At 43.3% G+C, this 14,099-nt stretch overlaps 1 protein-coding gene across 2 annotated transcripts in view; it reads left to right on the forward strand.

Moving 5' to 3' along the window:
* Nucleotides 1-4,313: 4,313 nt before the first annotated feature.
* Nucleotides 4,314-14,099, forward strand: part of mxi1 (max interactor 1, dimerization protein) — a 42,899-nt gene continuing 33,113 nt past the window's right edge. The window contains exons 1-3 of one of the 2 annotated variants that reach the window (XM_046331505.1): nucleotides 4,314-4,674; nucleotides 7,271-7,376; nucleotides 12,983-13,012. In XM_046331505.1, coding sequence (XP_046187461.1) covers nucleotides 4,440-4,674; nucleotides 7,271-7,376; nucleotides 12,983-13,012 — 371 coding nt within the window. In that variant the 5' untranslated portion in view covers nucleotides 4,314-4,439. Of the gene's footprint in view, nucleotides 4,675-6,410; nucleotides 6,900-7,270; nucleotides 7,377-12,982; nucleotides 13,013-14,099 lie in introns of those variants that run through there. The other variant, XM_046331506.1, reaches the window with a different exon arrangement.

The raw sequence follows: 14,099 nt of genomic DNA on the forward strand, positions 1-14,099 counted from the left end.
CTCTCTCTCTCTCTCTCTGTCTCTCCCTCCCCCTCTCTCTCTGTCTCTCTCTCTCTCTCTCTCTCTCTCTCTCTCTCTCTGTCTCTCCCTCCCCACTCTCTCTCTGTCTCTCTCTGTCTCTCTCTGTCTCTCTCTCTCTCTCTCTCTCTCTCTCTCTCTCTCTCTCTCTCTCTCTCTCTCTCTGTCTCTCTCTCCTCTCCCTCCCCACTCTCTCTCTCTCTCTCTCTCTCTCTCTCTCTCTCTCTCTCTCTCTCTAACTCTCTCTTCATTCCCAAACCCATAACTGTGTGTTATTGTGAGCCATATGGATATTATATGTTCAATGTTGTTTTTTATGCTCCTTTCCTGCAAAACCAATTGCCCTCTGGGACAAATAAAGTTGAAACCTGATTATTACTGTGTCTTATATTGTGCCAATGCACTCTTTCTCCCTGCCTCTATCCCTCCTGCCTCTCTCTCTCGCTCTGTATCTCTCTCTGTGTATCTCTCTCTCTCCCTTGAAGGTTTCATTTCATCAATGCTTCTAATATGTCCCTTCCACAGAGACACTGAAGTGTGAGGATGACAAAATGATGCAAAAACGGGTCAGGAAACAAGAGGCTTCCGGTAAATTCACCAGCAGTGGACAAAATGATGAGATCCTGAAACTAAATGCTAACCACCTACTCAGACATTAACAGCGATTGTTTCCCCAACATTACTGAAGGTGTATCATGCCCCCAGTTTCCATTACAGCCCACTGTTTTTAATCAAAACAAGTTAACTGATATGGCGTGACTCATTTAATGTGTTTTGACAAGAATTCCGGGCTGCAATTTTCATTACAAAAACAGCCCTAATATCCCCAATTGAGACATTAGTCTTGGCATAGCATTTCAACATGTTTAGTGACAATCTGAAATGGCCCCCTATTTCCTAGAGCACTAGTATAACCCCTAAAGTGCACTACTAGGATGCCATTCCAACAGTCTGAGTCTGTCCTTAGGGCTCGCTGTAAGGGATGAGCTGGTTGTTATGGTCGCCAGTTAAGCCTAGAAGAATGAGCTGTAGTTATTGGAATAGTTGACCTGGGTTATCCACTGGTGCCCTGGTGTTGGGGGACCCACCCTGCATGGTTTGTTAGTCATCATCTATGGCTTAAAGCAAGGGTGTGTGTGTGTGGGGGGGGGTGTAAGCTAGGCTCCCTTGTTTTGTCACGGGAATTACCCTTTAATTAAAGAACATAGAGCTCGTTTTAATTTAAATGATAACTTGGAGGGGAAGGGTTGACCCGTGTCATAAGAGGAGGGTTGGAGGGTTGTAAAACAGCATGATTCCACCCCTTGGTGGAGGGTCAGTTGTGTGTGTGTGTGTGTGTGTGTGTGTGTGTGTGTGTGTGTGTGTGTGTGTGTGTGTGTGTGTGTGTGTGTGTGTGTGTGTGTGTGTGTGTGTGTGTGTGTGTGTGTGTGTGTGTGTGTGTGTGTGTGTGTGTGTTTTGTAAGGGGCATGGTTCCACCCCTTAGTGGGTCAGTAGTGTGTCTTTGGCTTTTTCAGACACCACTCAATCAGCCCCAAGCTATGGCCTTCTCATAAGCCTTTTTCCCACACTGGAGACCAGCGCTGTCTGTCTGTCCACTTTAGCAATTGAAAGTCTGACTCCTAGGATTTGGGATATTCCATTGTTCCATCTTGGATATCTGATTGGTCAAATATTAGACTTCATATTACAATGAACTGCACCCATTTACCTCAAAACACAGGGAAGTTATTTTGATTGATTTATTTTTTATTTAACCTTTATTTAACTAGGCAAGTCAGTTAAGAACAAATTATTATTTACAATGACGGCCTACCCAAAGGCAAAAGGCCTCCTGCGGTGATGTGGGCCTGGGATTTAAAAAAAATATATATATATAAATATAGGACAAATCAGACATCACAACAAGAGGGACACAACACTACATAAAGAGAGACCTAAGACAACAACATAACAGCAGAACATGACAACACAGCATGGTAGCAACACAACATGGTACAAACATTATTGGGCAAAGTCAACAGCACAAAGGTCAAGAGGGTAGAGACAACAATGCATCACACAAAGTAGCCACAACTGTCAGTAAGAGTGTCCATGATTGAGTCTTTGAATGAAGAGATGGAGATCAAACTGTCCGGTTTGAGAGTTTGTTGCAGCCTGTTCCAGTCGCTAGCTGCAGCGAACTGAAAAGACGAGCGACCAGGTGCTTTGCTTTGGGGACCTTTAACAGAATGTGACTGGCAGAATGGATGTTGTATGTGGAGGATGAGGGCTGCAGTAGATATCTCAGATAGGGGGGGAGTGAGGCCTAAGAGGGTTTTATAAATAAGCATCAACCAGTGGGTCTTGCAATGGGTATACAGAGATGACCAGTTTACAGAGGAGTATAGAGTGCAGTGATGTGTCCTATAAGGAGCATTGGTGGAAAATCTGATGGCTGAATGGTAAAGAACTCATAGAATTAGGAATTTGAAACTCCTACATAAGCTACTCGTATATAGGCCTACTAATATTCTGGAGCGTTTTATTTATAGATCAATTAATTTCATAAATGCAACACCTTCAAACAAGGCCACTGAGCCAGAGCAGACCAGACCAGGGCAGCTAGCTCTGTCCCTCAAATGGCTTACGTCCTTTCCTTCCTCTTTTCCCTCTACGCAGCAGGGCATGACAGAGAGGGGATGGACTCTGTCGTGGTTCCCTTGTGCGTTGGACTTAAAACCTTTCTCTGTGAACCTTACATCAAACACCCATGGCCCACTGCTGCTGCTTTGAAGTGGTGTGTGTGTGTGTGTGTGTGTGTGTGTGTGTGTGTGTGTGTGTGTGTGTGTGTGTGTGTGTGTGTGTGTGTGTGTGTGTGTGTGTGTGTGTGTGTGTGTGTGTGTGTGTGTGTGTGTGTGTGTGTGTGTGTGTGTGTGTGTGTGTGTGTGTATGTTTGAAGTAGATTTCAAAGAGGAGAGAGCTCTGTCTCAACATGTAGGCTATGTACCGGGTAAAAAGAACTATCTTGTGCTGTAAAAAGCTAAAAGGCTCCTGGGAAATGGGCAAAGAATCAAGGGTAATCAGTTCCTTCCATTCCAGGCAGTCACACAAAAAAATGGAGTACTTTTCCCTATTTTTCAAAGGAATGCTCCTTCCTGGTTGAAGTTCGAGAAGACTGGAGTTTTTTTCTAGCCTATTCAGGCAGGCAATACATCAAAACAAATGTTATTTGTCACATGCGCCGAATACAACAGCTGTAGACCTTACAGTGAAATGCTTACTTACAAGCCCTTAACCAACAATGCAGTTTTAAAAAAAATACCTAAAAGATATTTAAATAAAAGTAACAAATAACTAAAGAGCAGCAGTAAATAACAATAGTGAGGCTATAAACAGTGGGTACCAGTACAGAGTCAATGTGCGAGGGTTAGTCGAGGTAATATGCACATGTAGGTAGAGTTATTGAAGTGACTATGCATAGATAATAACAGAGAGTAGCAGCAGGGTAAAAGAGGGGGGGCAATGCAAATAGTCCGGTAGCCATTTGATTAGAGGTTCAGGAGTCTTATGGCTTGGGGGTAGAAGCTGTTTAGAAGCCTCTTGGACCTAGACTTGGTGCTCCGGTACCGCTTGCCGTGCGGTAGCAGAGAGAACAGTCTATGACTAGGATGTCTGGAGTCTGACAATTTTTAGGGCCTTCCTCTGACACTGCCTGGTATAGAGGTCCTGGATGGCAGGAAGCTTGGCCCCAGCATATTGGGCCGTTCGCATTACTCTCTGTAGAGGTGGTCAGAGGCCGAGCAGTTGCCATACCAGACAGTGATGCAACTGTAGCACATTTTGAGGATCTGAGGACCCATGCCAAACCTTTTCAGTCGACATGTTGCACACACCTGGACCTGGTCCAGAAAGACAACAATAGTCTGAATGTAGACTAAATGAATGGGTGTGTGTGACCTTTCGTCCCAATTGCTGATAATATTAAAGTAATCCTTCATTCACATTACCTTTAGTGATGTGAACAAAACAGCCTACATGAGTCAAAAGGAACCCCAAAATATAATCCTATTACATACAGGGCTTACAGCCACCTTATCCACCAACTCTAATAGTTTTCATTCTGTTGCTATCATAAAGAAATATTGGAGTAATATTGTCTGTAGTCTACAAAATCTGGGGGCCAAAGAGACGTAGAGACAACCGTCGGCAGGAACATACCTTGAAAAGCCGGCGCCAGGACCATGCGGCGTTCATCAGGCAGATGCAGGCTCTCGGTGTGCCCCATGCGCCACAATCCTCCAAGCACCGTTTCGTGCATTGTAACCTGCATTCATAAAAGCCCTATCACCACCAAGAAGCAAAGGAGCCTCTACTGCTAGCTGCCTTTCAGTTTATTTTCCTCCTGGAAAAGTAGCCGGCAAAGCAGTCCAAGTGAACGAAAATGGCCAGAAGTGATAGGCAGAAAAGAGAGTTGAAGAGAGAATATGTGTTTTTGGACTCCGAAACGTCTATGGATCGGCACGATTTTGATATGTCTAGATGCTCTATCAATGACGTATTCAACTCCAGAGACTGCGCTTCTTCTCCATTGAGTCAGATTGATACTTTTCTGAAAAACGTTCAAGTTTTGCTGGAAGCAGCAAGTTTTATCGAGAACGCCGAGAGGAAGGATGGAAGTAAGTTTATTTTGTGTAACGGTTTCCCCCCCAGTAATATTCAGGGAAACAAGAGTTTCATTGTCAACAGACGCGAGACAACAAAGGGCTGAGTTCATTCAACTGATCTACTTATTATTCTCATGCATTATTATGCAGTCGCGCTGATATTGCACTGCACTAATAGCCTAATATTCTGAATGTCATACATTATCTATTACTTTCCCTGTAGCCTAGATGTAGATTTCTGATATGATTAAGATATATGTATTTTGTTGGTTGTACGTTTTTCTACCCCTCAAAAGCATAATTTGCTTTGCACCTGCTCACTGTAACAATTTCATAATTTATCCTAAATTCCTATTTCACCACATAGGCCTATTTCACCATATAGGCCAGGCCACTGACAAAGCCTAGATTGATTAAACCCCACAATGGTTTGGGGTGTGGGTGCACAGAACATTGCATTGGCCACTACTTTGAGATTAGATATATCTGACCACAGCATCGCAGCGCCCTCCAACTCATTTCTGGGTGACGTCATAGTGCCCCCGCATCCTTCGCTGTAGCCTAAACAGCTCGATTGTTAGGGGGGAGAGATAGGCCTATTGTTAGATGTTTGCACATATTTCAAATAGGATGCTTTTTCTCACTATTTTGATGCTCGCCTAGAGCACCTGGTTTCAGTTGTATTGCTTTATATTTATGTTCATTGTGCAATAGTTTCACAATCTGTAAATCTCAATTTCAAAATGATTTTGTTGATTAGATGCTTGCCTACATTATTAGATGTTTTAAATAAAAAATACTTTCTTTTGTACACTATTTATGTTTCGGGTTATTGCAAAAAGTGTGATATAATAATTCAGTTTAAAAGTTACACAAAATGGATTACTATTCTCTTATTATCTAACAAATAAGGAGATCTTTCGTGCAACACTTTCATCTCTTTCTCCTACCCGATTGTTGTTGCTTCCTCATACTTGCGGGTTTTCCACATGGCGCGAAATCCCTTTGTGATTGGTCAAGTGCAAGTTCGCATGAGATGCCTGTCACAAGGTATCACCAATCGAGCGTCTCCTTTGCGGTGATGTAATTTGTTGCTGGGCCTGGCTTCAGTCGGCTGGTACACCCCCACTCTGTTGTTGATTCATGGGACTTGCAGTCTTTTTTTGCCAGAAATGAATGCGAGAAGAGATATGATCATCGAGAATAGCATACAGACCTGCAGTCCAGTGGACAATATTCATGTTTGATGTATTTGGTCTGGAGTGATCAGTAACCCATTCCTGCTTTTAAACCCATTATAGGCCAGCTAATAACATCTTATAACAACTTCATAACATATGAGTATCAGGCTATTAGAATATGGCTTATTCATATAATTGATCTCTTTCCTTTAAATTTCCAATTAAAAGTAATTATTTCAATAACATGAAACGTTGTACGTGGACAGCGTAGAGATCTTGTGTACTTTAACCATTTGTACATTGTTACAACACTGTATGTATATATTTGTAATGTCTTTTTTTGTTTTGAATCTTCTGTATATGTAATGTTTACTGTTAATTTGTATTGTTTATTTCACTTTTGTATATTATCTACCTCACTTGCTTTGGCAATGTTAACACGTTTCCCATGCCAATAAAGCCCCTTGAATTGATCAGTAGAATAAAGACTACGTATCCCATAAAGCTTTGCGTCGAGACCAGCCCCCAGCTTGTGCTCGGTCTCCGCCCCTCAGCTGTGGAGCTGGGTAAACAAACTGGGAGGACTGAACACAGCAGCAGGGACTTTTCAGGCTTTGGGTCGACATTTGATGTAGTTTCTATTCATTTTATACCATTTGTAACTGTTTTTCAGGAATACTTTGAATACTTTGCCACACTCGTTTTTCGATTTTTGAAACGGCTGAAAACCTGAATTACTAGGCTGCTAGCTACCTGTTTTGCATATTAAAACTGGCCAGATATTTTTCGACAGGGCTTTTAATTACAGAGCCAGCAAACAAAATAGCTAACAAGACGAAGACATTCATGAAGTAACGTTTTGTGTTATACTCAACGAGGAACAATTATTCCGATTTTGGATCTTGAACCGCAATAGTACTTGTCTTTGAAATAGTATCACAAGTTGTAGAAAGGTTTCGCTAACGTTCGCTAGCTCCAGCAGAATGACGGCAGTGCAGTTGATGAACATCCAGAGGTTATTGGAAGCGGCAGAATATCTTGATAGAAGGGAGAAAGGTATGCAAAATAAAAACACGTTACACATTTGTGGTTATATTAGTTTAATTTGATTATGTAGGTTAATTTGTGTCGTTTCAGAGTTTTAAATCATTTGCTTGTCATGTTTTATCAACTTTAAAATACACCACAGACAAATGTAGCTAGGCTATGTGAGTGTTCTGTGTGTGTGTTGATGCTGTTTTCAAGCGTCAATCGCCGAAAAACAAACGATTCATTCCGTTAAAACGGTAGATATGTGGGTGGCATGAGTTGCCCCATATATTCAGATGACCTAGCACCAACATTGTATATATTTTTCCGTTGTTTACAAAATGCTGCATGTGGTGGGGACGGTCCAACTCGCCCTAACCACAATTTTATTTCAACAGAGTGTGAACACGGATATGCATCGACGTTTCCGTCGTCAATTCAGAACACGAACTACCAGAGACAAAATAAATTTCGGAACAAGAAGTTCCACAATAACCATAACAGGTAAGAAAAACTTTTGTTGATCAATAGCTTCATGCATGCGATGCCAATGTGTTATTTGCCTGGTTATGTATGTTGATCTAAACAAATAAATTATCTGTCATTCAGTTGACTTTCTCAATAATAAGCTGAATGACCGATAACAATGCTGCCATAATGTGATATCACTCGACTGTCAGTGCAACGTTGTAGCCTAACCGCTGGTAAAACAAGCCTAGATGTGGTTGCCACAACACCACTTGAGTGTCTTAACCTACTTCTGCCCTCTGTCGCAGCATGTAAGCTCACTTATAGAACATCGTGGCATGTTATAAGCGGGAGTTAACATATATTCAGAGAAATTGTCCAAGCATAAAATATACACGTGGAATAAAGGCCGTGTAGCCTACAGAGAGTTAGGGCACTCTTTGCTTGGGGCATGGGGTAGCACCAGCAGACCGAGCTGCTGTCATCAGCTGATTGTCAAACTGATGGAGGTTAGGGACTGGGAGAAAATCGCAGATGGAAATGGAAAAACAGATGAACACCACAAGGTTTTAAATTATTTTACGTACAAAACAAATCATACTTGGTTATAATATAGTTGTTATTACAGTCTTACAACTGTTTGCCATTTTACAGTGTTGAAACATTAGTTAATTCTATATGTTGCTATACTCTTCCCATGCTATAATATTTGGTTACTTTTGTCCCCAACCCCAAAGGAAAAAAGCTCCTATTTGCTGCTGGTGTTGTGTGTAGGCATGGCTGGTGTTATATGTAGGCAGGCTGGTGTTATATGTAGGCAGGCTGGTGTTATATGTAGGCAGGCTGGTGTTGTATGTAGGCAGGCTGGTGTTGTATGTAGGCAGGCTGGTGTTGTATGTAGGCAGGCTGGTGTTATATGTAGGCAGGCTGGTGTTATATGTAGGCAGGCTGGTGTTATATGTAGGCAGGCTGGTGTTATATGTAGGCAGGCTGGTGTTATATGTAGGCAGGCTGGTGTTATATGTAGGCAGGCTGGTGTTATATGTAGGCAGGCTGGTGTTATATGTAGGCAGGCTGGTGTTGTATGGAGGCAGGTTGGTGTTATATGGAAGCAGGCTGGTGTTATATGTAGGCAGGCTGGTGTTATATGTAGGCAGGCTGGTGTTATATGTAGGCAGGCTGGTGTTATATGTAGGCAGGCTGGTGTTGTATGTAGGCAGGCTGGTGTTATATGTAGGCAGGCTGGTGTTGTATGTAGGCAGGCTGGTGTTATATGTAGGCAGGCTGGTGTTATATGTAGGCAGGCTGGTGTTATATGTAGGCAGGTTGGTGTTGTATGTAAGCAGGCTGGTGTTATATGTAGGCAGGCTTGTGTTGTATGTAGGCAGGCTGATGTTATATGTAGGCAGGCTGATGTTATATGTAGGCAGGCTGGTGTTATATGTAGGCAGGCTTGTGTTATATAGAGGCAGGTTGGTGTTATATGGAGGCGGGCTGGTGTTATATGTAGGCAGGCTGGTGTTATATGTAGGCAGGCTGGTGTTATATGTAGGCAGGCTGGTGTTATATGTAGGCAGGCTGGTGTTATATGTAGGCAGGCTGGTGTTATATGTAGGCAGGCTGGTGTTATATGTGTATTCTGCAACTGCTGGTAATCTAATGTATAAACGTTAGCCTACACTTCAATAGCCAATCTATTTGAGGTTGGTGATTGATACTACTGCGCGTAATGCTCTTTCAGAGGAAAATGCATTGAAGACTAGAGGCTGTATAGACTATAATAGCGTACGGTGGTGTTTTCGGGTTAAGAACATGGACAGACTATTGTCCTCTACTTATTCCTCCATCATGGACAGACTATTGTCCTCTACTTATACATCCATCATGGACAGACTATTGTCCTCTACTTATACATCCATCATGGACAGACTATTGTCCTCTACTTATACATCCATCATGGACAGACTATTGTCCTCTACTTATTCATCCATCATGGACAGACTATTGTCCTCTACTTATACATCCATCATGGACAGACTATGGACAGACTATTACTTATACATCCATCATGGACAGACTATTGTCCTCTACTTATACATCCATCATTATTGTCCTCTACTTATTCCATCCATCATGGACAGACTATTCTACTTATACATCCATCATGGACAGCCTATTGTCCTCTACTTATACATCCATCATGGACAGACTATTGTCCTCTACTTATGCTCATCCATCATGGACAGACTATTGTCCTCTACTTATACATCCATCATGGACAGACTATTGTCCTCTACTTATACATCCATCATGGACAGACTATTGTCCTCTACTTATACATCCATCATGGACAGACTATTGTCCTCTACTTATACATCCATCATGGACAGACTATTGTCCTCTACTTATACATCCATCATGGACAGACTATTGTCCTCTACTTATACATCCATCATGGACAGACTATTGTCCTCTACTTATACATCCATCATGGACAGACTATTGTCCTCTACTTATACATCCATCATGGACAGACTATTGTCCTCTACTTATACATCCATCATGGACAGTCCTCTACTTATACATCCATCTATTGTCCTCTACTTATACATCCATCATGGACAGACTATTGTCCTCTACTTATACATCCATCATGGACAGACTATTGTCCTCTACTTATACATCCATCATGGACAGACTATTGTCCTCTACTTATACATCCATCATGGACAGACTATTGTCCTCTACTTATACATCCATCATGGACAGACTATTGTCCTCTACTTATACATCCATCATGGACAGACTATTGTCCTCTACTTATACATCCATCATGGACAGACTATTGTCCTCTACTTATGCATCCATCATGGACAGACTATTGTCCTCTACTTATACATCCATCATGGACAGACTATTGTCCTCTACTTATACATCCATCATGGACAGACTATTGTCCTCTACTTATACATCCATCATGGACAGACCTCTACTTATACATCCATCATGGACAGACTATTGTCCTCTACTTATACATCCATCATGGACAGACTATTGTCCTCTACTTATACATCCATCATGGACAGACTATTGTCCTCTACTTATACATCCATCATGGACAGATTATTGTCCTCTACTTATACATCCATCATGGACAGCCAGCCATATTTCAATCCTACTGAGAGACTGAGAGCCTTTTTCATCTTAAACGTGAGAGGAATGAAAAACAGGAACCAACATTTGACTCACAGCTATAGTGTCGCCTAGTTATGCATGGCAACGATAGTGATCAGATTGGCTCCGGTGTGTGTGTGTGTGTGTGGCCAGGTAAGGCCTCCTCATTTGTAGCATGTTGAGGCTTATAGGTGATGGGCTTATCTCACTCTCTCTGTCCCTCTTTCGCCCTATACAGCAGGAACATGTTTATCTCATCTTGCAGGGATCCTCCATTCCTCCATTCAAGTCATCCGTATCTGTTGAGCTATAGCTACAGACATTCTGATCGCTCTCTGATAGCTGATTTGATGTGTCCTGTAACCTACTGTAGAGGGTGATTATACACTATTGTCTACTGTGTAGGCTAGTGCAGCGTTTCCCGAACTCGGTCCTCGGGACCCCAAAGGGTGCACGTTTTGGTTTTTGCCCAAACACTACAAAGCCTGAACCAGGGTTCAAATACTGTTTGACATGGTTTAAGTAGTTTTAGAGTTAGCTCAAAATGATTTCACTATTCAAATACATATCACAAATTTATTTGTGGGGGGGGGTATCCGGATAGTCAAAATTCTAAATAATCTTGACCAGTGATGCAAGATGCCACAACAGCACACCGTGCACAGTTGTTTTCATGGTGCTGTTTTGTTTTCTGTTGGCCAACAGTAGCCTGGGCTAACAGCAACAGTGGAAGAGGAGTCTGACGCTCGCCATCATGGAAATGATACTGTGTTGTGTATTGATCTAGGCCATGTCTGGTGGACCCTCCGTTGGTGCGTGGCGGGCTGGGGATGTCACTGGTTCAGACTGTTGGTCGTCAGCCGCCGTTAGAACAACGCAATAGCAGCAGACACAGTTTGTCTGCATCCCTTTAATAGCTCTCCATCGTTTTTTTTTTACAGGGGAGAAATAAACTGTCAGGGGCATAAAGACTTAACGTTGTATACGAGACGGCTTTGTACAGTTTATGAGCTGAGCTGTAAATGTTGTGGTATTTACACAAATACATGGAGTCTGGCTCCTGGCTGGCTGGTGGACTATAGGCTCTATAGATAAAAAGGTTTTGGATTTATCAAGATACGCTTGTGTGTGTGTGGTGGGTGTATGTTGTGTGTCCATGAGTGTGTGTGTTGCCGAACACACAGAGCCCAGCACTGCTGTTTATTTATACCACAGAGATGCTAAATGTTTTGGGGTGAGGATGACGTTTTTCTACATAATTATTTCAAGTTAGCACAGGAAATTGGTTGCATCTTTGGTCTTGCTCGGCAATGATGGCAGGCTTAGCAGAGACCGGCTTCCCTGGTCCTGAGACCCTGTTAATGAGAAATGACTGTCACGGTTCAGTTGTTAACCCAGTTTGCATACACAATAAGCACACGAGTGGTGGTAATGTATTCTAATGGAGACATATGGTCTTTTTTATTTACATCAATAATTAAACATGAAAAAAAAGGATTTGGAGTCGCTCTGATGAGGCGCCAACTCCCAGAATCCCTTGTAACCTGGCAGTGTCTTTTTTCCTCCCACTCTGTCTTTCTCCTTCCTCTCTTCCTCGCTCGTCCCTTGTTCCCTGTAGCAGGACAGTCAGCTATCCAATCAGGTCAGCCACTGCAGGCAGAGGCCATTTTTTTGTGTGTGAAAATGTTGTGACTGTAATAGTCCACCTCCAATAAAGAGAAGTGCCTATATGACCTGGGAACCAATAAATGGTTCCTCCCTGCGGCGAGTGGGTTGAGGAGCTGAGGAGGAGTTTGTTTAAAAAGACACACACACTCTCATACACACACACACACTGGGCGGGCAGGCAGGCCATTTAGGCCAAGGCGGGAGGGCCTGTTTATCTTCAATGTGTTGCCATACAAAGAGGCTCTTAGGGGACCAGCTGAATCACTTTGCATTATTAACACAGCACTGAGTCTGAGGCCTGGACTCACACACACACACGCCACACTCAGACAGCCATATACATGGGGCTACATGGGCTATGCACTGTTGGAGGAAGAGGAGGTTGAAGTGTGTGACGATACAGGCCCGTTGTATGGGACTGAAGCCTGGCTGGGCGTATCGACCAAACGCACAGTTCATAGTGCACACTGACTCTCAGGCACGGTCTTGGTTATGGTACATCACAGTCCAGCTGGCCCGTGTGTGTGTGTGTGTTGTTGGTTTGTACATTACTTCTCAATTGGGATTAATTGATCAGTCCAATTCATTCTAATCAGACCAAGTCAAAGTAAGTGCAGTATTCCACTAATACACTGTCGCCCTCAACTGAATCCGTGGCTGTTTGTTAAAATAGAGTCAATAGGCCTATTGACTTTTGAATTGAAGCTTGTTTAATTATTGGATGTGTTGAAATGTCACAGGTCTTTGCGATGTGTTGGTTCCTTGGTTAACAAGTTCCTTTCTTGTTTTTCTGTTTGCAGGTCTACACATAATGAGTTGGAGAAGAACAGGTGAGTTGGTCTTTACTTTTCATACTTATTAGACTTAAAACAAAAAGTAAACTTGTCCAGATCTATACTGAAAAGTCCAACTAGCCCCTCAAATTGCACTGAAAAAGCACTTGCTCTTAGCTTGCCAGCTTGGATCTTTCCACCAGGCAACTTTACCCAGCAACAGGTTATTAAAACCAACAGTAAGATTTGACCTAGTTCCTCTTAATCTAAGGACATTCCCTTCCTCTCTCCTATACTCCGCCTCTCTCTCTCTGCCCTCTCTTTCTCTCTCTGTGTTGTCTCTATCTCTGCCCTTTCTCTCTCTCAATCTCTATGCCCTCTCTCTCTGCCCTCCCCTCCTCTCTCTCTCTCTGCCCTCTCTTTCTCTCTCTCTGTGTTGTCTCTATCTCTGCCCTTTCTCTCTCTCAATCTCTATGCCCTCTCTTTCTCTCTCTCTGTCTCTATCTCTGCCCTCTCTCTCAATCTCTATGCCCTCTCTCTCTCTCTCTCTCTGCCCTCTCTTTCTCTCTCTCTGTGTTGTCTCTATCTCTCTCTCAATCTCTATGCCCTCTCTCTCTCTCTGCCCTCCCTCCCCTCCTCTCTCTCTCTCTGCCCCCTCTCTCTCTGTCCTCTCTTTCTCTCTCTGCCCCCCTCTCTCTCTTCCCCCCTCTCTCTCTTCCCTCCCCCCTCTCTCTCTCTGCCCCCCCCTCTCTCTCTCTCTCTCTCTGCCCTCCCTCTCTCTCTCTGCCCCCTCTCTCTGCCCCCCTCTCTCTGCCCCCCTCTCTCTCTCCTCTCTCTCTCTCTGCCCTCCCTCTCTCTCTCTGCCCCCTCTCTCTCTCTGTCCTCTCTCTTCTCTCCCTCCTCTCTCTATGTTGAGTCTCCACTGTACAGTACATTGGGTTCACTACTCTACAGTACATTGGGTTATGCAATGGGGCCATTGCTAAGGGCTTTGAGTTACACAGTTACAGCTAGGCAGGGCAGGGTAGGGTGCAAGCACAGCAGACTGGGCCTGTAACCAGAGGCATTTGCAGCGTCTCAAATGGCACCCTATTCCCTATAAAGTGTAATACTTTTCATCCGGCCCCATAGGGCACTATATAGG

This window comes from Oncorhynchus gorbuscha, linkage group LG26 (assembly GCF_021184085.1).
Source record: "Oncorhynchus gorbuscha isolate QuinsamMale2020 ecotype Even-year linkage group LG26, OgorEven_v1.0, whole genome shotgun sequence".
In the NCBI taxonomy this organism is placed as follows: Eukaryota; Metazoa; Chordata; class Actinopteri; order Salmoniformes; family Salmonidae; genus Oncorhynchus; species Oncorhynchus gorbuscha.